Source organism: Coloeus monedula (assembly GCF_965178545.1).
Source record: "Coloeus monedula genome assembly, chromosome: 26".
Lineage (NCBI taxonomy): Eukaryota > Metazoa > Chordata > Aves > Passeriformes > Corvidae > Coloeus > Coloeus monedula.
The window spans coordinates 1458117-1481297 of record NC_138806.1 but is presented as its reverse complement, the minus strand read 5'-3'; the positions used below and the strand labels follow the sequence as shown (position 1 = coordinate 1481297).

At 56.6% G+C, this 23181-nt stretch overlaps 1 protein-coding gene across 2 annotated transcripts; it reads right to left on the bottom strand.

The window, feature by feature from the left end:
* Positions 1-461: 461 nt before the first annotated feature.
* PLEKHM1 (pleckstrin homology and RUN domain containing M1) lies at positions 462-22136 on the bottom strand. Of its 2 annotated transcripts, XM_082297165.1 has the most exons (14): positions 22083-22136; positions 20919-21348; positions 20244-20401; positions 16806-16887; positions 15089-15336; positions 13069-13704; positions 11547-11898; positions 9058-9292; positions 7729-8637; positions 6009-6154; positions 5641-5834; positions 5135-5198; positions 4548-4705; positions 462-1237 (listed from the first exon to the last, which is right to left on the bottom strand). In XM_082297165.1, exons 4-14 carry the CDS (start codon positions 16845-16847, stop codon positions 1114-1116), a joined length of 3108 nt encoding a protein of 1035 aa, XP_082153291.1. In that variant the 5' UTR covers positions 16848-16887; positions 20244-20401; positions 20919-21348; positions 22083-22136; the 3' UTR covers positions 462-1113. The 2 variants fall into 2 exon arrangements, with proteins under 2 accessions (XP_082153291.1, XP_082153292.1); XM_082297166.1 differs by lacking the exon at positions 20244-20401.
* Between the last annotated feature and the right edge of the window lie 1045 nt (positions 22137-23181).

Here is a 23181-nt window from a genome sequence, read left to right as displayed (position 1 = left end):
GCTCCTCGGGAGGTTCCTGCCGCAGGAAGGGCCCAGCCCCGCGGCTCAGCCGGGATCTGCGCTGCTCCCGGATCTGGCACGGCCTTCCTGGGCAGTGGGATGGGGACCCGATTAGGGGGGCCCCATGGGAGCTCTTCTGTCCCGGGTTTTGTCCCCACACACCCCAGGGAGTTCTGCTGTGTTGGTGGGTACACCCGAAGTCCTCCTGGCACATGGGCGCAGGGAAAATAACGATGGGAGAGGCTGACACCAGTGGGGAGCAGACGGGAAGGAAAATGGGGAAGGGTCCCCCAACCAGTTTCCCAAGCAAAACCCTGGAGGATGGGCAGGGAGGATGGAGGACAGAGGACAAGGGACAGGCAGCATACCCATTCCCTACCCTCTTCCCACAGAGACACCGTGTCAGGTTCAACTTGTGATTTGGTCCCACTGCAGAGAAGCAAACCCAGAAATCACTTCACTTGTTGTTAAATAGACTTTAATTATTTTTGCGTGGGGAGGGGTTAAAGGAAAATAAAATTTCTCCCGAGGATGAGCAGCAGCAGGCAGGGAGGAGCGGCCCGGCTCTCCCCGGCTCTTCTCAGCGGCCACGGCGCTGGCTGGGCTCTGAGCGGGAGATGCTCGGGGCACCCACGGTCCCCCGGGGGCGCGCAGGTCCCTAAAGGCACAAGTGTCAATTTGTCCCCTCCCTGCGCGGCTCCATCACCCAGAGCAGCCCGGTTGTGCAAAACCCCCATGTAAAAAAATACCAGTTTTCAGTATCGAACATCCTAAAAATCTAGAGCTTTGATCAATGTCAGTTCTCCACACCCTTGATTGGAATTCTGGGATGACACCGTGGAGAGCCGCTGGGTTCCACTGGGAGGGGACATTGGCACCAGGAGGGTGACAGGAAACAGCACCCGGTTAGTGTGAAGGGGGATAGAGTTTTCCACCCCCCCTTGTTTGGCGCTGGGTGGGCAGAGGGTCCCTCTGTGGGGCAGGAGCACCCACCCCACACTGTCCCTGTCCCCAGGGCAGGGCCAGGCACAGGACGGGCTCTCAGGCAGGGGGGCTCTGCTCTGTCCCTCCCGCCATCCCCATCCCGCGGGCAGTGTCGAGGGCAGTGCCAGGCTACAGGCTGGGCTCTGTGCTGGCCTCCAGCCGCCGCTGGTACCGCTGCCGCCGCTCGCAGCGTGGGCACGACGGGGCCCGGGCGTGGCAGTCCCGGTGGAAGACCGTTTTGCATTCGCTGCACCTGGGAAAAGAGGGAAAAAACCAAACCCACTGTGTTGGTAACGTCAGAGCAAAGACCAAACTTCCCCCACTGAACCAGGAGACACTTCCCTGTCCTGGTGTGTTTTGAGCACTCGCTGAGCAGAGCCCCAGCGGCGGCTCCGGCTCAGGACGAGCCTCGAGCGCAGGAGCAGCAGCTGCTCGAGCGGAAGATCCACCCCAGCAGCTCCTCATCCCCCCCGGCAGCTCCGAGCGCAGCGGCTCGGCCGGAAGGAGCATGGTGGGCGCTGCCAATGTGTGAGAGAGAGACGAGAGTGAGGTTTGAGCTGAGGTTTGTGCCCTGCTCTCCCAGCGCCGGAGCGCAGCTTCGAGGGCGTGACAACAACCCCTGCAACAACGAACCCTGAGACACCAAACCCTGGACATCGACTCTTGTGACAGAGACCACTTGGCACTTGACGCTGATCCCTCAACACCGACCCCTGTGACAGCATCGCTGTTGGGGACCCTCTGCTGGCCATGGCTAGGGTAGGGGACCCCCACCCTGACAGCAGGACCCGCAGGTGGCAGGGACACTGTGGGGACAGTGGAGCTGCAGGGAAGGGATGGACAGCCAGGAGGAAGCTGCCCTTGAGCAGGTCACTCTGTGGAGGTGCTGGAGCTCCCTGATCTGGCTCAGCAGCAGCAGGAATGTGACACCCTGTGGAGGACTCCAGCTCGAGCAGGGGTTTCACTGCTCACTCACCAGCAGAAACGTCCTTGATATGAGGGCTGAGGTCAATTTTTGGGTTGTGATCCCCAGCTCCTCAGTGGCAGCAAAAGGTGGCTGAGCCACATGCCACTTGGGCAGCCAGATTTACCTTCCCTGTGCAAATACCTGTGCACAATCCATGTGTGAACAGCACCGAACACCTTAATTCCCCAAAGGATGCGTGGGAGAGGGGTGGAGAAACAGCCGGCAGTGCCAGGAAAGGGACCACGGCATCACAGCTGGGGCCAAATCCTGCTCCGGAGAGGAGCTTGCAAACCCTGAAGGACTCAGGAGAGGGAAAGGCTCGTGCATGGACAGGCGGGATTTGGGACGGAAAATAAGCATTTCCCCGGTGGAACACACTTCCACGTGGCCTCTCCAGATCAGCAGCAGCGGCGGCTGCTCCTCAGGTGTGGGGGGATTTGGGAAGCCGGGTTTTACCCGGTGTGGTTCCGAGTGAGAAGTGGCATCTCCTGCCTCCACCTCCCCCCGAGCTGCCGGAGCAGGAGAGGGTCCTGCGCTGGCGGGGTCATTGTTTGAGGCGCTGCAGACACATCCTGCAGCGAGTGCCGCTGTGACCCGGCGGCCCCGGGGCGGGCAGAGGGGCAGGAAGCCGCGTTTAGCTCCGCGAGGATGTCGGCTGAGCCGCTTTCCTGCTGCACAACCTCCTCCGTCAGTGTGAAAAAGAAAGACGTCAACAAACTTCAGAGCTCGGCTCCACGGGACACGAGACCCCCGGCTGGCCGCCAGCCAGCTCAGCCCTGCGTGCCAGCACTTTCCAGAGCCCGGCTGCTCTTTTTCCAGGGAAAATCGGTCCCCTGGGGATGTTGTTGTCCTCGATAATGAGCTCAGCGCTGTCCCCGTGGCAGGGAGGGGAGCGAGCAGCGCTGCTCCTCCTCCACGGAAACACTCGCAGCTCTGTAACACATGGAGCACCCACGGATCCTCGGTATTTTCTGCAGGTTCTGGGTGTTGCTGCTCACTTTTAGGGATTGCCAGGCAAAGCGAGGCCACGCAGCCCATCAGCCTGTGAAATCTCTCTGCCAGGACTGTGCTCAATGCCAAATAGGATAAGACAGCACAAGAGGAAATAGCCTCAAGTTGCCCCAGGGGAGGTTTAGGTTGGATATTATGGAAAATTTCTTCACTGAAAGAGTTGTCCAACTCTGACACAGCTGCCAATGGCAGTGATGGAGTCACCATCCCTGCAGAGATTTAAAAGCCATGTGGATGTGGCACTTGGGGACATGGGTCAGTGGTGGCCTTGACAGTGCTGGCGGAACAGCTGGACTTGATGATCTGACAGGGCTTTTCCAGCCTGAATGATTCCATGATTCTATGACATAACCATGGAGATGTGGATCTCTCCACCTACGGGGAGCAGGCTCCTGGGCTGGAAGGGTTTGATTTCTTCAGGAAACCCTGATGGTGTTGAGGATAAGAGCTCCCCTCTAGCACCATCCCCATCCTGATTGCAACTTCTGTCCAGCTGCTGCATCCTGACCCACAGCTGACCTCACTGCAGGACAGGTCCCTGCCTGTGAGGGATGGGAGCTCTGTGGGCAGGGGAAAACCTCAGTGAGAGCCAGCATCACCCTTCTCCTGCTGGGAACATACTCAGCCTCTCCCAGCACATCCCACAGTGCTGCCCACCCTCCATCTCTGCTCCCAGAGCAGCTGTGGCTGCCCCAGCCCTGGAAGTGTCCAAGGCCAGGCTGGACAGGGTTTGGAGCAGCCTGGGACAGTGCAAGGTGTCCCTGCCATGGCAGGGGTAGCACTGGATGGGCTTTAAGGTCCCTGCAACCCAAACCACTCTAGCATTCTATGAACTCTGTGTCCCTCTGTCCATCCTTCCCTCCACGGCTGCAGAGGGATGTAGGACAGTCCCACTGCTGCTTCCCCTTCCGACCTGCAGCCCCTGCAAGGGGTCACACTGACCCTGAATGGGAGAGGCACTGGCCTGGTGAGCAAGACAGGGACACGCAGTACCTTTCTCCTCCTTCTCCTCTTCCTCCTCCTCCCTCCAGCCCCTTGGCTGCCCTGGCACCCAGCACCCAGCAAGGCTTTTGCAGGCTGACAGCAAGATGCTGGTGGCTCTGCATCTTCAGTCTGCAAAGCCACTTCTCTTGGTGCCATCTTGGCTCTGTGAGGACAGTCCTCTCCTGCCCCAAACAGCCTGGATTTGGTTTGGTGCATCCTGGGGCTGATGGGTCCCATGAGGACATGGGAATGAGGATGTGGGCACTGTGAGGATGAGTCTCACAAGGATGGGGGAACCATGAGGACATGGCTCCAATGAGGACATGGGCACCATGAGGATGCAGCTGCCACGAGGACATGGGCACCACAATATGGTTCCCATGGCTGAGGACACGGAAACCACAAGGTCATGGGCATCACGAGGATGCACAACCACCTCAGAGCCATTTTCAATCCCCCACATGCCTTGGAAATGCAGACCCCGAGCAGAACTCAGGGGTTGTTTGGTGCTCCTGGAGGAGCCAGGCTGTGCCCTTGGGTGTCCTGGCTGTGCCCTTGGGTGTCCTGGCTGTGGTGGGATGGGCAGAGGTGGCTCTCTCACCTGGTGGTAGTGTCGAACTCAAAGGGGAAGATGATGCTGCTGCTGTTGCAGATCTGGCAGATGAAGCCGCGCTGGGTGCACAGGTCGCAGCTGTAGACGTGGTGGGACGCAAACTGCAGCAGCGACTGCAGGAAGGTCTCGAAGACGCCGTCAGCGATCTGGGGGACACAGGGGTCAGCGCTCCTGGAGCCCGGCCCCGCGGGGTTTGCTGGGTCACACCCATTCTTTGGGCTGCCACCTGAAGGCAAGGCTGCCCTCCAAAACAACCCCACCCCACACGCCTGGCACGCAGTGGGACCCTGGGTGGCTGAGAGCAGCACCCACAACCTGCCAGGATGGGGCTCCCGGCTTGGGAATCACTGAAAAACCCAACTGCTGGGAACCTGTTGCTGAAGGAGCAGCACGTGGCACCCACACGGACATCGGGGTGTTTTCACCTGGAAAACCCTTACAGCTGGGCCAGGGGGCTTGGAGCAACCTGGTCTAGGGGGAGGTGGAACTGGGTGGCAGGGGTGGGACTGGGTGGTCTTTAAGGTCCCTTCCAACCCAAACCATTCTGGGATTCTGTGACCATGCACAGCTCTCACCTGCCTCAGATCAGCCACACTGTATTTGTGGGGACACTCCAGGAGGTAATGCCTGTGATCAAGCCTGCAAAGAAGCACAGAGAGGAAGGGGGTAGATGGTTTCCACCACACCTCCAACAGCTTTGGAGCAAGGAGGAGCCTGGATGAAGCAGCCTCTTGAAGTGAATCACTGCAGAGCCCATTTTCACATCCCAAATCCTGCCACTGGAAATCACGTGAGAGCATTTCAAAGCGGGGGGGGAAAAGAAAATAAATATCTCATCTATTTTGCCAGGTGTTTCCTGTCCAGCCAGAAGCTCCTCAGCCAGGAAGGTGCTTCCTGAGTCACAGCTCATTGTGCTGACCCAGCCAACACACGGATAACTCCTTAGAGCAGATGACATGGAGGGAAAAGTCACCCTGAGCCTTGGCAGCACCACTCCCTGCCCCCATGGTGAGTGAGGAGGAGGACCAGGAGACCACCAGGGTGCCAAGAGAGGGGAATGTCACCCCGGGAGGGACCTCACCGCTTGCTGAGCTCCTTCAGGGCGCCGCTGCGGCACATGATGAGATAATCCCCCAGCAGCTTCAGCTGCTCCCGGCTGCGCAGGATCCGCCCCATCCTCTCCACGTGCTCGTAGAGGCTCTCGTTGACCAGCTTCAGGTCAATCAGCGGCTGGTTTCGGATCTGCGTGAGGAACTTCAGCGCCTGCTTGCACACCTGGGGCACAGACAGAGGGGACAGGTGGACACGGACCAAGGAGCAGCCCCAGAGCGAGCTCGGAGGGAGGTTTGGAGTGGGCACTTTCAGCCCAGGGAATGCCCAGAGGGACCTTCAGGAAGCAGATGCTGGAGCATTTCCCTGCTCCCTGCAGGGACCCAGCCCAGGACTCACCCCTCGTTTGGTCAGATCCCAGTTGTGGATGAGGCGGGAGGGGATCACGGTCTCCTCGTCCCGGTGGCAGCTGTCACAGTAGTAGAGCCCGGAGAAGGCGCAGAGCTTGGGCCTGGCGAAGGAGAAGCCGATCTGCCGGGAGCAGCCTGCGGGAGCAGGGAGTGAGAGGGGACCGTGCTGCCCACAGCCTCTGCCCACCTCTGCCGGGATGGGGGAGAAACTTTTGGCAGCATAGAATTGGACAAGGAAGTTTTGGGAAGGGGTAGAGAGCACCTAAAGCACCTGTAGGACGTTCAGTGCGAGGCCTCCAGCCCCTTCCTCATGAATTTAGGACTGTGATGGTTCAACAGTTGCTGCTTCACTTTTTCTCCATAAAAAGGAGGCTGAACTATCCCTGAAGCCACTCTTATCCATCAAGTGGTTCAATTGTTTGTGTTTTTTTTCCAGAAAAAGTGAATACTGGCAGCATCCCAGTGGTTTGGGGAAGAACCTCAATCCCACCTGCTGCCCCATCACCTGCACCAGTAGCTTTGCACTATTCTGCCTTCACTCAGCCCTTTTCTTTTCTGCTGCTGTCACAAGGTACCAAACACTCATCTGCAAGGATGGATTAACCCAAAAACCCCTTTATTATAGCAGTGGGGAACCCATCTCGGCTTTATTACCCCATGCACTGCACTCTGGAGTAGCTGGAGCTCACTCCCCCAAAATATTCATGGAGATCATGTGTTGTTTTCTGAATTAATAATAAAACCCAGGCTTTATTGCTCATTACCCTGAGATGGAAGGGAACACATCAGGTGTCAGGCTGGGGAGTGGGGTGAAAGCAGGGCAGGCAGATCCCTGAATAAAACCTACACAGAAAAACTGGGAATTTGTCTTTTTGCCTTGTTGCTTCCAGCTGTGGGGAGGTGGAAGATGCAGGACAGAGCCTGGAAGGAAGGCAGAGACCAAACAGACCAGAAAAAATATTATATAAAAAAAGGAGAGAGATTAAAAGAAAAAACCCAATCTGCTGGAGGGTACAAGAAATATAATTGAAGCAGGAGAGAAATCTGAAATTTAATTAACTTAGTGAGGTAAAGAGCAAATTACAGCTCCTGTGGAGGTCAGTGAAGGTGCCACCAGAACCTCCCCGCGTGCTGAGAGGCGTCAGGGGAAGGGTAAATTATTGTTTTGCAAAATCAGCCCGTCACACCCATGGCAATCCCTGCTCCCTTGCTGCCTTACTGGAAAAACTGCTCCAGATTGCACTTTCCCCACAGGCTGGGGCCTCAAAATGCCCAGGAAGAGAGTCCTGAGCTTCCTGATTCACGTAAGGTTGGTTGCTTCAACCCCAGTTCCCCACTGTCGGTACTGAAAGCATCTTAAATGGGAGCCCAGTAACATCCCAGTTGGACTGGGCTGGAGAGGGATGGGGGCTCGGCGTGGGGGACTCACCCTGTGCCCACAGGACACCAAAGGTGCCCCTGACTGGGGACATGAAGCCCCACCAAGGGCATCTTGTGCTGCTGGGATTCCTGGGAAACCAGAGAAGCTGTCGCTGCCCCATCCCCATCCAATTGGGTCCAATACCCAACTGGACCACTGGGTGTCCAACACCAGCTTGGACAGAGCTTGGAGCACCCTGGACAGTGGGAGGTGTCCCTGTCCATGGCAGAGGTGGGACTGGATGGGCTTTAAGGTCCCTTCCAACCCAAACCATTCCATGGTTCTGTACCTGCGCAGATGAAGCTCTGCGAGTCCAGGCCCTTCTCCATGGGGATGGCCACCAAGTACTGCAACAAGAAGCCGTTTTCCTTCACGATGTTCTTCAGGACGACCTGGGAGTGCCCATCCAAGCTGCCCCCCAGGGTCAGTGCCTCCTCGGCGCTCTCCAGGTAGGACATAAGCACCTCTCGGACCAGCTCCCTCCACGAGGCCGCCTCCTCTGCATTCTCAGCCTGCAGCTTCAGCACGGCCTTGGAGGTGATCACCTTGAAGAAGGAGGGTCCCCCCAGGCTCGTGTCTGGAAGGATGTCCTGGATGGTCTCTATACCGTAACTGTTGCTTAAAACTTTTTCATTGTTCCTGATTTTAAAGCACTTCAGAGTTTCTAGAGACAGGGAAAAAATAAATGGGACCCAGGTTTTGTCCACATCCATGTACAGAACAGCCTCTTTGATCGCATCCAGCTCTGGTTCTGGAGCTGCAGTCCAGTCCAAGCTGTTCCCAGGCACGTCACTGTACTGGAGAGCACTGGAATCGCCCTGGACGGGCTGGGCTTCGCCTCCATCCTCGGTATTCTCCAGAGTCTCCCAGTCCTCCTCCTCCTCCAGCTGCGGCCGGCACTTGCGCAGTGCCTCACGGATCCTGTCCAGCCAGTCCTCAGCCTCATCCCGGGAAGGGGCTCGGAGGAAGAGCTTTTTCCCCAGGAAAACCAGCTCGAAGCGGCCGTCGGAGTGGGTGAGCGCCAGGGACTCGCAGCGCAGCAGGGAGTAGCTCTCCACGCAGATGCGGTCCTCGTGGTCCAGGAAGAGCCGCAGCTCCAGCGGGGACAGCTCGCAGGAAAACTCCTTCCATATCCCCATGGCTCCTCGCCGCTCCAGGCTGCCCAGCTTCAGCAGCCCCCGGAAAGGGTTGGAAAGACCTGGGGCAAAAGATGGCTCAGTTTGAGTGGGGAAGCCAGTGAGGAGAGAAAAGCCAAGAGGGGCTCAAAGCAAGCACCCAGAGGCATGGCAGGGGTGAGAGCCAGTGCTGGTACGTGGTGGGCTGGGGTAGGAGCTGACAGGACCTTGGTCTCCATCATTGTCCACCTGCATTTGGGTTTTGAGGCTGGGAACAAGTGGGATAAAGGAAAGGTGTCATGCAGGGTGGACAGACCCTCTCCCACTAAACTGCTTCCCATCAGAGCCTCCCTGGGCTCAGCAATGCCTTGGGAAGCTGCTCTACTGCCCTCTGTAGCTCCCAGTGCTGCCATCAGCTCACACCAGCCAGCAGCTCTCCCCAGACAGCCCAGCCCCACCTGGAACAGCCCCCGAGCACGAGGGCAGCAGGAGGTGGCACGTACCCATCTGCCTGCGGTGCACCACGCTGAAGCCCTTCTGCTCCCGTTCTGGGGACATTTTGGGCTTCCCAGCGTCTGAGGATGGCACTGAGAGCCTCTCCAAGTCCAGAGCACTGATGAGCCCCAGGGCTGGCTCCTCACTGTCCCCCTCTGGCCCGAAGCCGTTGGTGTTGGCTGTGCTCCCACTGCCCTCTCCTGGGGAAGGTCTGTAGAAATCATCCTCTGAGATCCAGCTCGTCTGTTAAAAAAATGAAATTTTATGAATTATTAAGCTCATCAAACACCCAGTGGCACTCAAACACACACATCCACAGCAACCCCTCCTCGGGGGCTGCTCCTGCGCAGCCCAAATCCTAGGCACTGATGTGTGGGATTTAATGCAAGGTGTCCCTGCTCATGGCAGGAGGTTGGGAATGAGATGAGTTTTAAGGTCCCTTCCTCCCCAAACCATTCCATGACTGATTTTCTGCTGGCCATTCGCAGGTGGATGGCTCCCCTGCTCCCTCCAATCAGAGAACAATCTGTGGAACTATGTCCACAGCTGGAAAACACTGGGATCGTATTCTGGTGGGATAATAAAGCCCAAAATCAATCTATTCTCTCCCCCTAAAGTCATTGTGGAAGGAGAGCACATTCCCTGCACTGACCACAGGGCCACAGAGTTTTACTGACGGGGGTGAAATTCCAGCCCTGCCATGGAGGGGCACGAGCTGGAGCAGCAGCACCAGGAAGAACAGAGACGGGGAGAGGCACAGAGGTGTCCAGGGTGAAACAGAGACCCATGGCTCACAAGAGGATACTACAGGGGCCTGGGCTGTGCAGGGGAAAATAAGGCAGGGAAGGCAGAAGAAGTCTCTCTCTGCATCCCAGGAGGGGATGAGATCCATGAGCTGAAGAAAATGTGGCTGTAGCTTCTCCAGGAGCTTTTCTGGCTACAAGAATCCCAGAACCATTAAGGGAGAAAAGCCCTTTGAGTCCATCCTGTGCCCAATCCCCACCTTGGCAGCCAGGCCAAGGCACTGAGTGCCATGTCCAGCTGTTCCTTGGACACCTCCAGGGATGGAGACTCCACCAGCTCCCTGGGCAGCCCCTTCCAAGGCCTGACCACCCTTTCAGTGAAGAAATTCCTTCTGAAAGGAGCAAGGTTCTGGGACAAGGTCCCTGAGCAAACACCAGGAGGGAAAAACAATCCAGCTCAGTGCCCTGGCAAAAGGGAGCAGCATTCCTAAACCCTTCCTGGGCTGCATCCCAATGGGAATGTCCTCTCAACTCCCCTTCCCGGCCTTCCAAAAGCCTTTTATTTTGAATAACAACCGAAGTGACAGCACAAGAGCTGTCACCACCCTTCGGGGAGGATCACGGGATGGCGGCTCCTGGATTACTCCTGGGGCAGGAATTCAGGTCGCTCCATGAGTCATGGAGAGCAGGGGGAATTTCCTGTTGACACAGTATGTTATACATAGATTAGGTCAAACTGGCTCCAGGCCACGAGGAAGCAGCGGAAACGGGATAAGCGGGAGGGAACTAAGAGGAGCAGAGAGCAAAAGGAGGAATGGTCTGGGGGGTGTGAGGTATATCCTACCCTCACCAGCATGGAAAGGATGGGAACCAGCATGGAAACAATGGGAACCAGGATGGAACAGTCAGTAACAAATTACACAGAGGACAGGGCTGTTCAAAGAGTTTCCTAAAAAGAGAAGCTCATGGATGTGGATCAGCTCCTGCTGGCAGCAGGGGAAATCCGCTGCTGCTCAGGCTCAACACCCGGGAATGCCATCCTGCTCTGGGAACAGATGTGCTGCAGGGGGATTTTCCCACTGGGAAACGACTTTGTTTCCTGTCCAGTCAACCCTTTTCCCTCCTCTTACATGGACCATAAACGAAGAAAAGTCCCCCTGAGAACCTTGACTCCAGGGCTGTTTTATCGCTTGCACACAGTCCATGGCCAGATTTGTGTGAGAGCTCACCCCTCTCCAGATATCCCTAAGAAACCCCGAACTTCCTGCTACAGCTGCTCCTGGAGAGGGGTGACTGACAGGCCAGGCAGGGCTTCAAAAGCTTTGGTGCCTCTTTCATCAGGGAATAGAGACTTTGATCCAGTTTCTCCTGAAGCAGCTGCACAACCACGGCTCCATGGGGTTGGAGCCATCACTGATAGCCAAGTGGGAGCAGCACAGATGATGGGAGTTTGGAGAAATCTGTCCCTGGAAGTGTCCAAGGCCAAGTGACGGGGCTTGGAGCACCCTGGTCTAGTGGAAGGTGTCCCTGCCCATGGCAGGAGTGTGGCACTGGATGGGCTTTAAGGTCCCTTCCAACCCAAACCATTCTGGGATTCCCTGATTCTAGAACAGCAGTGCCTATCAGAGCTGTCCCCAGTTTTATTGCCCTTGAGCACGGGAAGGGAAGGGAAGGGAAGGGAAGGGAAGGGAAGGGAAGGGAAGGGAAGGGAAGGGAAGGGAAGGGAAGGGAAGGGAAGGGGCTGTGGCACCTACCGGACAGCCCAGCAGGGGTGAGAGCAGGTACTGGGCCGTGGGGCTGCGGGCTGCCTGGCTGCCCTCGCTGCCGCTGCTCTCTGCTCTGCCCAGACCATTCTGAGGGGCCGGAATTCTGGACGTGCCGCTGGCATCTCCATTCCCCTGCCCGGGGGGCGCGGGGTCTCCTGTCCGAGCAGAGCTGGCACTGCTGGGGGGAGGCTCCTGGTGTGTTCCATGGGTCGGTGCCGGGCGGGCAGGCGATACCGGGGGGCCCGGGGGAGGCCGGGGGGAGCAGCCCAGCACGCTGGGGAGCAGCCGTCCCTCTGGGGCCTCTGGGCTTGGCCTGGCCTTGCTGAACTCGGACAACACCCTTGAAATGGAAAAGTGATGGGTTTGAAGGCAGCTCAATAACCAAAACCCATAAAACCCCCCTGTTATTGCACACTGTAACCATGTAAAAAGAGTTCAGCGTCACCGCTGGCCTCTGTGGGCTGGCAGCACGGTATCATCCCAGTGATGCCAACAGAAAAATGTGGGATTTGTGCCCCACAGAGCAGCGTCAGCCCCACAGCACGGAGCAGGACCCTGCCTGTGAAGGGAGCATTTCCCAATTACACCCATTAATGGGGTTTAATTTGGTGGATGGAGGGACAGCACTGGGTGCTCCCCACAGCCCCAGCCCCATGTACAGCTCCTGGACATGAATCCAGCCTTGGACCATGTGCCAAATTCCAATTGTTTCCATTAATGAGCAATTAACAGTGGAACCTGGCCAGAGGATCAGCTGTTCCCGTGGTCCCAGATCGCTGCCAGCCCCAGAATTAAACCAGCCCAAGATTAAAACTCAAAGGAGCATCTCCATCATGAGTTTAATCCAGTCAAGGCAGGCTCTTCCAGGATCATTGGAAGATGCAAAATCCTGGAAGAAGGGAATGATGCTGTTATAGATGGGGAAGCACAGCCTGCAGCTCCAACTCTTCCTGAAGACTGGGAAGAGGCATCACCCCGAGGCTCGGCTCCCTCAGAGTCACACTCTAAAGGTGGCAGGCAAAATATTTACAGATTACTCAGAGCTTACATAACTCTGGAAATCTTTGTGCTGGATGCTTGGCAGGAATAAATCACAAGGATGACAAACCAACAACCTCTCTCTCTGAATGATCTGCCAAAGTTGCAAATTACAACCCTTCCCTGTGACCAAACTCATTTCTTTCCCCCTGTGGAAAGCCCTGGAGCATCCCCCAGTGTACACCAGGAAGATGTGACATTCCTGAAACCAGGGAGCAGCATTTTTCTGACGTTTCTGCCCTGGTAAAGAGGACACACACACTTCAGTGGCTGTGAGCTCATTTGCAGTGGCAGCAGGGTCTCAGCAAGCCGTGCTGAGCGGTTCACGAAAAGAACAAAAGCTCCTTCCAGGAGGGAAAAAGAGCTTGTTAAAGGCAAGCAGGGAGAAAGCCCTCCTGCCTACGGAGAGAAAACAACCAGAGCCCAGAGAGGATCAAAAATCCCTTCAGAGAGGAGATGTGGGGAGACTCACTCCTGCAGGGACCTGTCCAGGTCCTCGGCGGTGGCGGTGCCCAGGTCGGAGTCGCAGGACAGCGGCTCCTCGCCGCGCTCGGGGCTGCGGGTGCAGGGCGCCGGGGGGAGGCTGTCAGAGCCCAGGCTGGACGAGAGCTGGGACGAGCTTGTGGTGTTCAGGCTCAGTGAGGATGATGTGAGCTTGATCTTGCTGCTGGCTTTGCTGATGGGCAGGACAGGGGCTTGGATCTCAATCTCATCCGACCCCGAGGACTGGGAGATGGAGCCCAGCGATGCTTTCCTGTGGGGTTCGGAGGCTGAGGACGTGAAGGGATCCAGCAGCTCAGACACGGGACACAGACCCGACAGGGACAGCGGGGTTACGGTCCACTCATTCAGAACTGCTGACTTGTAGGAGAGCTCGAAGGTCAAGGATGATAAACCCTGCAAGTAGCAGAGGAGAAACTCGCACTCCTCAGTGTCCAGGAGCAGAGCTGGTGCTTGGTAGTACTCGTGCAGCCGGGCCCGGTCCCGCAGCAGCAGCTTCAGGTAACACTCCATGAGGCCGTCGTTCAGTGCCAGCCGCAGCCAGGCCCGGCAGCGCCCCACATCCGTGTTGATAAACATCAGTTGTTCCAGCTCCGAGACAATATTCCTGGGAAAGGAAGAAAAAGAACAGAACAGGAGTGAGCAGCTCTGTTTTGGTCCATCGTGGGGTTCAGGAGGGCCTGAGCCTCCATCAGACACTGCCCAACCTGCTCTGCTACAGGGAGTTCAGGAGCTGGGATAAAACCGGCTGTGGAAAATCTCCCTCCTTCATGGAAAGTGTGGTTTTCCATGGAGGGAAATGGCTCCTGAATGCCCCAAACTAAACATGTTGGTAAGTACCCCAGGCAGCTCTGCGGTGCCTCTGGCTGCTCCTCCTCTCTTTGACCAGAGGCATCTCCCACCCATTGCTTGCACCGGGCAAGGATGCAGAGGGAGAATTCCTGCTGTCCCTGTGAATTTGTGGGGTTTGTGCTGGCTGGATCCTCCTTGGTGACAATCATGTGTCTAAATCCTCACTTCAAATTTAAAAGCAGCCAAAACACAGTGAAAACTGTTGTGGCAGCCCCCAAGAAACAATGTGGGTGAGGTTGAGCTCAAGCAATCCCAAACTCCTGAATTCAGCTGTTCTTCCCTAAAATCCAACAGCGACACCACGCTCCCTGATCTTCCTCACTCCCAGCTCACTGCACACACCTCAAAAACCAGAGCAAAGGTTTTGTAAGATTTCTTTTTTAATCTGTCTCTCAAGACAGAAGAGAAAAGCCTTCAAAGGGCACAAAAATATCCCCCACAGCATGTGAAAGAGCTATTTTCATCTGCTCTTTCATAATTCAGGAGTCGGTGATGGAGCTGGATGAGGCTTTCAGAACACTTTGTGTGTGGGCTGTTATTTACTGTGGGTGAACTTAACTCAGGGAGTGGCTCAGAAAACCCCAGTAAACAGTGATCACTCAGGAGAGACCTCCTCAAAGGCTGGTTGGGGCATGGGGAAATGGGGCCAACCAGTCCTGGCTGATCCAGGTTAGGAGAGAGCCCAGATCCCTGTATTGTGCATGGGCAGCTGCTGCCGGACACCAGTGTGGTCACTGCTGCTGCCGGACACCAGTGTGGTCACTGGAGTTCCACAGGGCCCAGACATCCAGCCTTGCACACAGAAATAAATAACAAAGGGGTGTGCCTTCAGTTTCAATCCTTGACTTTCTGGGGACATCAGCTCACCCCCGGCACATGCTGAGAGGGGATGTGGGGGCTCAGCCCCTCTTGGCACTGCAGGGGCTTCACTCTGCTCCCTCCATCTCCCAGGGTCCTGAGCAGCCCCCCCCAAGCCCTGTGAGAGCATCGGTCCCTGCAGCTGAAGGGACTGAGCACACAGATGGGGTAGAGACACATCTGTCCATCGAACCATCCTCCTCATTCCCCGAATCTGACGGCACCAAAAGAAGGGATAAACCTGAGCATGCGAATCCCTGTCAGCAGCAAGACCCACTCACCGGTGCGTGATGCTCTTCAGTAGGCCCCAAAAAACTGGCTGGGGGAGGGGGCCCCGACCCCCTGATTTCTTCCCTTTCCCCCCACTCTCTGTTTTGATGTGCTTTGCCTTCAGCCCGTGCACAAACACAGCTTCCAGGGCGCTGCAGAGCGTGTTGGCGTTGCTGTCATCGCTGGTGACCACAGCGTCCGAGCTCACGTACTGCTTCTGCAGAGCCTTGATGGCATTCACCAGTTGCTTCTTGATCAGCTGCAAGACAGGAGGTGCAGGTTTGGATTATAAAAGTGAAAGTATTAAGAAGGATTAAATGTAAAAGAGCTCAAAAAACAGTCAGGCTTATCCACAGTGAAGCATCACGCCACTCCTCCCTCATCCTCAACCTTTGCAGCGGCTGAACCGGTCAAGCTGGGAACTCACACTCCTGGAGCCTGGCTTATTTTGTTATAAAAATAATAACTTAGGCAATTTTAGCTGGTGTTTCAGAACTGGGGTTGCCTTTAGAGCAATAGACAGCAAATGGCTTAACGAGATGGGAAAAAAAGAATTGGTTCTTTCCAGGCACTCCTTTGGGGGAAACACGAGGATTAAGTGTGGGTGAGAAAGGAGAAACTCAAGAGGAGGAAACACATCCCCTGAGCTCGTGCAGGTCAGCCCAAGCAGCATGTGACATGTGACATGGGGCCAGCAGCAGAAACCAAAGTCATCGACCTCAGCGGCTGTGCTGGGTAAACCCTCCAGGGACGGGCCCCCAAAACAGCGGGGTTTGGAAGGACACTGGGGTTTAACTGCTGCCCTCGGAGAGACTCAATGGGTTCTGAAGCTGGGATGTGGGAATTTTGCCTTCCAGCAGCTTTACTTCCTCTTCCACCAGTTCAAAGCAGCAAGTTTGGTGAATTTAACAATTTCACACCGGTGGAGAGGATTTTTCCTAAAGCAGCTGAGCCTGGTTGTCTCAACCAACCTTATTTTAAATCACGGTTGTGTTTCCCAGCAGGTGCTTGGAAAACACCACAAATTCCTCCTCAGATTCCAGCCAAACCATCCATGTTTCACCTCCCAGCAAATGCTGAATGTTCCCTCAGCAGGGCTGTGCAGATTTTGACTCGAGCCTGGGTTGGCTGTACAAACCCATATTAAATTTCCAGCCTGGGATATTTTTTCAGCATCTAAATAAGATTCCCAGCAGCTGTAGCTCAAGGGCAACAGCCAGGGGAGTGTGTCCCTTATTTGGGGTGCTGTTTTCCAGCTTTTCCAGCTGCCTCCCAGGTCTGCTGCCCCAAGGAAGGAGCACTGAGGGCTGAGAAGGTTAAAAAGTGTGGATGATTTTATCAGTCACGCACAGATTCATCCATGGGATGAATTAAACACTTGGGTTTAACTGTTGCTGTTGAACTTTGCTTGTTGAACGGGTTTAGATTCCCAAGGTTGGGTGAAGAGACCCCAAACTGGGGGGGAACAACACTCCTTCATCCAGGTATCAGAGTGAGCACCTTCCCTGCCCCACATGGAGTCTTGCAAAGGCCAAGGTGTGATTTAACCCACACACCCCTCATTTCCTTTACTCCCCCAACCCAGACAAACCATCAAGGACCCCTTCCCAATCCCAATATAAACCATCCCAGTCCCAGCTGGCGGCACTCACAAGTCCTACCTGACCCCAGCAGTGCCTGGAGTTGCCCTGGGAGCTGTCTGGGGAGCACTGGGGGGGTCTGGCTCACCTGGATGGCTTCCTTGGGGTCCTCGGGGTGGCTGGAATGCATCTCCGCTGCTGCCACTCCCTGCGCTGCCTTCACATGTCACCTGTGGGACAAGGAGGGCATGGCTGAGCACCCAGGGGTCTCACGACACTCACCTGCCAGGGAAAGGGCTCCTGGTGGCACCCAAAAGGGATAGATCCTGCCCTGAGGCATTCTGCAGGTACCCATGGCCAGGGCATGGTGGGATCTGAGCTGGGAATGACTGACCTGGAAAGGTACCGTGGTTCCCAGGGACAATTCCCAGGGACCAGGAGTGTTTCAGGCAAAAAAGAGCAAGGCCAAGGGACCAGGAGAGAGTAATGAACCCCTGGGAGGGGCCCTCAGGCAGCCCCCAGGCTGGGGCAGCTGCCAGGCAGGTCTGGCCAGCAGTGCCACAGGCATGGCCAGGGACTGCTGCCCTTGTCCCTGTGCCACCTGGAATGTCTGAGCCTGAAAAAGGCACTGAAAAACCATGGGAGTGGCATTAGGTCGTCTGGACAAGGGGTGTGACCCCCTAGCAGAGCCTGGGGAGAGGTGACAGCAGTTCAGCTCTCTGTCACATGCCAGAGGAGTGATGCTGCTCCAAACCCTGCTGGGACAGACCCTATCAGCACAGAACTGGCTGGGGAGACGGGAAAGAATCATGGAATCCCAGGATGGTTTAGGTTGGAGAGGACCTTAAAGCCCACCCAGTGCCACCCCTGCCATGGGCAGGGACACCTTCCACTGTCCCAGGCTGCTCCCAGCCCCAATGTCCAACCTGGCTTTGGACATAGCCAGGGATCCAGGGGCAGCCACAGCTTCTCTGGGCACCCTGTGCCAGGGCCTCCCCACCCTCACAGGAGGAATTCCCATCTAAATCTCCACTTTCAGTTTAAACCCATTCTCCCTTGTCCTGTCACTGTCTGCCCACGTAAAGCCCTCTCCACATTTTTTAAAAGCCCTTCTAAGTACTGGAAGGCTTCTGGTTCTCCATGAACCCCATGAATCCCAGGACCTCCCCATGCTGGGGGGTGCCAGGGCTGCTCTGCTGCTTTGGTGGGAGACAGAGGAAAACCAGTGCCCTCCTGCTACAGCAAACCCTGGAAAAACCTGATCTGAGCAGTCTGGGCAGCCTGGTCGGGTCACCTGCCACTGCAGGGCTGCAGGCAACAAGGGACCTTTGACTTCTGACTCTTGGCTTCCTGCCCTGCTCCTCCCTCGGAGCCGTCTGCAAAACCCAGCTGTGCCTGGAGCCTCTGAGCAGAGCGTGTGGTACCAGCAGGACACTCATGGCATGGCTGGATCCCTCACCAACCACATCTGGATCTCTCACCCATGGCTGGATCCCTCACCCCATGACTGGATCCCTCACCAAACACAGCAGGGCCTGGCATGGAATGGCGTCCGAGAGCTGCTCCAGCATCTGCTACTGCTCACAGCTTCCTAAGGATTTGAGAGGCTAGAGAAGGAATTTATTTATAGAATTCCAGCATGGTTTGGGCTGGAAGGGACCTTAAGGACAACCCAGTGCCACACCCTGTCATGGGCAGGGACATCTTCCACTGTCCCAGGCTGCTCCAAGCCCTGTCCAGTCTGGCCTTGGACACTTCCAGGGATCCAGGGGCAGCCCCAGCTACTCTGGGCACCCTGTGCCAGGGCCTGCCCACCCTCCCAGGGAAGAATTTCTTCCTAATATCCCATCTAATCCTCTCCTCTGTCAGTGTGAAACCATTCCACCTTGTCCTATTGAGCTATTCCCTGAAGTTGGAATCACTTGCCATCCAAATGGAGGAGGAGAGCCCAGCTGTTCACCGCAGGGTTGGATCTGCCAAAAGGCTTGGAATGGCATTGATGTCTCAGGTTTTATTTGCAAGCCAACACAAAATCCCCAGAGCTTTCCCTGAGCAGAGCTGACAGTATCAACCTGCCCCTCTCCTGCCAAGCCTGGGCAGAACCATGGTTTGCTGAGCAGCTCCTGCATGGCCACAGCCAGTCCTGAAGGCAGCAGTGTCCAAATCAGGAGCAGTTTGAACCCAGAGTGGCCCAGTTCTGGAGTGGCCCAAACCCAGAGCAGGCCAAGTTTGGAGCAGCCCAGATCCGGAACAGTTTAAACCCTGAGCAGCCCAAGTCTGGAGCAGCCCAAATCCAGAGCATCCCAGACCTGGAACATCCCAGACTCAGAGCATCCTGTGCAGGTACCACCCCAGCTGGCCCTGCTGAGAGCAGTAGGACAAGAGCTCCTTGGGGCCAAATTCAGCACGGACCCTCAGTGTTTCCAGGGTTCACAGATGATTTCAGAGAAAACGAAACTGGTTTTGCTGTGACTTGTCATAAGATTTCCTCTCCTTGTGTTGCAACACAGAAATGGGGGGAGCACAGGGACTACAGGACAGTTAACCTCTGGCTCAGGGGCTGCTGGGGGGTTGGGGGAACGAGGGGCCCCTGAAGTGGCAGCAGTGGTTGACAAGGACCACGGGGAGCCACTCCCATCTCTGCCCTCCACCCAGGAGGTTCCTCAGGGCTGGGCAGCCTCTGCCCCTTTCCCCACCACCTCCCTGAGGACAAGAGACACATCATCCCTGAGACACTGCAGGTGGGAGACCCACGGATGGGAGAGTCAAGGGTGGGAAATCCAAGGGCAGGAGATCCAGGAGTGAGAGGAGACCCAGGTGTGGGAGAAGACTCAAGGGTGAGAGACCTGAGGGTGGGAGATCTGAGGGGGGAGACCCAAGGGTGGGAGACCCGACGGGGGGCACAGGGTGGCATTTCTCATGCCCAGCGAGGCAGCACAGGTGTTCCAGCTCCAGGACCACCCTGGAGTCCCAAGCTGGTTGCAGGGAAAGGGCTGACAGCAGAGGTTTTGCAAAGACTTCATCTGAGTTTTACAAAGACCTGGTCTAAGTTTTACAAAGTGAAAGTTACTCCCCCCCAAACACTCTCCTTTGCCAGCATGACCTCTCCCAGTGCCTGCAGGAGGCAAGAGCTGAGGAGGACAACCCACCACCTTCACCATGGGACTCTCCACTCCCACCACGACCAGTCCAACCAGTTTGTTCCAGCGCCATGAATCCACACAGCACCACTTCTGTCGGCACAGCATTTTCCTGAATAACAAGTGCAAGGAAGCAGCTCTGAGGCGGATTTCACCTAACAAATCTTGGTGAAACACAGGGAAATTGGAACAGCAGCCCTGGCGCTGGGTCTAGAAAGAACCAGAGGGCTCTGGAGCACTTCCAGGCGAATCCTGGAAAGCCACGGCTGATCCTTGTGATCTTAGAAGATAAGAGATGGGACAGATGTGCAAACACAGAGACAAGCACAGCTACAGCAGAGAAAATGCACTGGGTTTCCCAGCAGTCACCACCCCAGCAGCTCCCAGGGTGAAACAACGCAAAGCAAACAAGTGAGGAACAACTCCAGGCAGGGAGTCCGACCTACCCACGAGGAGAGTCACGGTGCGAGGGCAGAGCTGCTGATTTCCCAAACTGCTGCAAACCAGCCAGATTCCTTGGGAACAGCTGGAATCAAGGCTCCTGCCAGCAGAATAGAGCCCCTGTCCCAGAGCTCGGCTCCTCGGTCTCCCAAGAAGCGACGCTCTGCGAGTTATAAATAAACAGCAGGTCACTGCCCGTGCTCTGGGATGGAAAACAACAGCCCACGACGGCAGCGTGAGCGGTGACTCAAGGCCTGGACATGGAGCCAGTCATTTTCCAAACACGACTGCTGTGCCAGTCACCCTCCGACCTGGGGACACAGGGGCTCTGGTGGCACAGTGGGTCCAAGGACTGCTGTGGGGACAGCGCTTTCCTCCCACACAGCTCCTGCTTTCCACACAGAGCTGAGTGCAAGCTGGGCCCAGAGGCAGCCCAGGAGCAGGAAAGCCAGTGGCACGGCATGGGGATTGGCTGCTATGAGGATAAAACCCCTGGGAACAGCTCGGCGAGGGTTAGGACAGGACAGAGCCCCAGCAGGACCCTCATGGTCCCACTTTGGCTCCTTCCCTGTGCCCAGCCTGAAGTAGCAGCGCTGTGATTCCCATGGCAGGAACACAAGCATGGAATGAGGATGGGACCATCACACCACCCTCATCCCTATTTGTCACAGCTGACAAACCTGGTGGTGGCCAGAGAAGCATCACCAACGATGAACCCGTCCAGCTTCTGCCCCGTGGGAGCCCAGGAGCAGCCGGGGGAGGAAGAGCAGCCACTGAGCTCCCAGCCTGGATGTGAGACTGTGCCTTCCAAACACTCCAAACTGGGGATTTCCTTCAGCCTGTTACCTACTCCTGCACCAGGCTACAATTTGCTGGAGCCGCAGGGAGAGCTGGGGTTGATTTTCCGTGGTGCTGCAGCTGCTGGAGCCGCCATGCATAGGCCAAGCAGGTTGTGAAAGCCCCAGCGTGTTGAGGCAAGATGTTCCCAGGTTTATACTCCCACTTTTTGTGTTGCTTTGGATTCCCAGCACTGGAGTTTCCCCGTGGATGTTCGTGGTGCCATCCGGCTGGGCGGGTGGCTCGCATCCCTTGGCAGGGGGACGGTAGTCGCTGTGAGGAAGGCAATGAGGGATAGGCTTTTTAATCTCTACATTTTACACAAGAGTTACCCAGAGCTTGTTTGCAACTGCTCATTTTACGTGATTTACTGAGAATGTAACACATGATAAGTCAGGGAAAGCTGTAAGGATCCCACAGGTGCTGGGATCTCTGGCTGGTGGGAGGAACAGGCCGAGAGACTTGGGGTGTCAGCGCTGGAGGCAGTGAATTGAGGACCAGACACCAACCCCCAGCGGGGCCCCATGGAAAGGCACATCTGACCTGCTGTCCCCCCCAGGGGAGACACGGAGAGGAGGAATGAGGGGCCAAGGCTGCTGGCTGGGCAGCGCAGCCCAGTCCAGGCGTGTGGGGCCTGGCACGGGCAGGCCGGGGGCTGCCGGGGGTGGCTGTGGGGGCATCCGGGTGGCTGGGGAGGGATCAGGGCCTGCCCGGCTCTGGGGAGAGGTGAGCGGCCGTGGGGAGCTGGGGGAGCTGGGGGAGCAGCGCTCGCTTGCACCACCCTGCACCCCCTGCCAGACCCCATCCCCCGCACCCCTGGCTGACCCTCAGCACCCCGCACCCCATGGGCGCCCTGCACCCCTTGCAAGACCCCCGTCACTCTGCACCCCCATCACCGCGCACCCCTTGTCAGACCCGCACCCTCCGCACCCCACGGGCCCCCCTCACCCCGCACCTCCCGTCAGGCCCCACCGCCCCCGGTGCCCCCCGGTGCCCCCCCCGCTCACCGGCTCCGCGTCTCCGGCCGGGGAACCCGGAAGCGCCGGGAGCGCGCACGCCCCGCCCCGCATGACGTCATCGCGCAGCGAGGCGGATCGGTAACTCCGGGCCGCGCCCCGCGAGCACCGCGCGGAGGCGCGCGCGGGAACTCGGACACTGCCGGACACTGCCGGACACTGCCGGACACACACATGGACGCAGCTGGACACACCTGGACACACACTCGGACACACATGTTCACGCATGGACACACACCCGGACACACACAGGAACACACATGGACACGCACCTGGACATGTACATGGACACACATGAGCACACCTGGACGCACACATGAACACACATGGACAGACACTTGGACACATATGGACCCTGTCACACGCGCAGCTTTCCTGAACGTCACTGCCCTGGGAAGGCTGCGGCTCCGGAGGCTGGGCTGCGGTAACTGCTTTGATCCCCCCCGTTCCCAGTTGTCAGGGAGGAGCTTTGGGGTGTCCTAAGCACGGCACCCACCAGCAGCATCCTCCTCTGCGGAGAGGGGTCATGGAGTCAGTGGTGCAGATTTTGGGGTGCATCTTGTCTCTGGGTAACAGCGTTTCCTCAGGCTACTTCCATCCAGAATAACTGCAGGGAAACAACACCTGAGAAAATAAAGGCAAGGAAATAAAAGTGAAGGAAATTAAAGGAAATAGTCAAGGAAACAGTAGTAAGGAAATAGCCAAGAATGTAGCCTCCAAGGAAGTAGGATCCAAGGAAATAAGAGCAAGTAAATGACAAGGAAACAACAGCTAAAGAACTGGGATCCAAAGAAATAGCCTGGAAATAGCCACCAAAGTAACAGCATCCAAGGAAAGCCTCAGCAGTTCCTACATCAGAACAAGAGCTGAAGAAAAAGAGCAGGCATTGCATGTACAAAAGTATCTGCCAGGAAAATGAATCCCTGGCTGAGCTGTGCAATGCAGAATACTGGGATGTGGAGGAAGAGATTTTCCTACACCCTTCAACTTTCTGGGAAGACACTAGGGTTGACTTAAGTGCTTGGAAATGGGCAGGCCCTGGAAAGAACAGTGGAAGGGAAGGATTTGGACAGGTGAGAAAGAGCAGGAC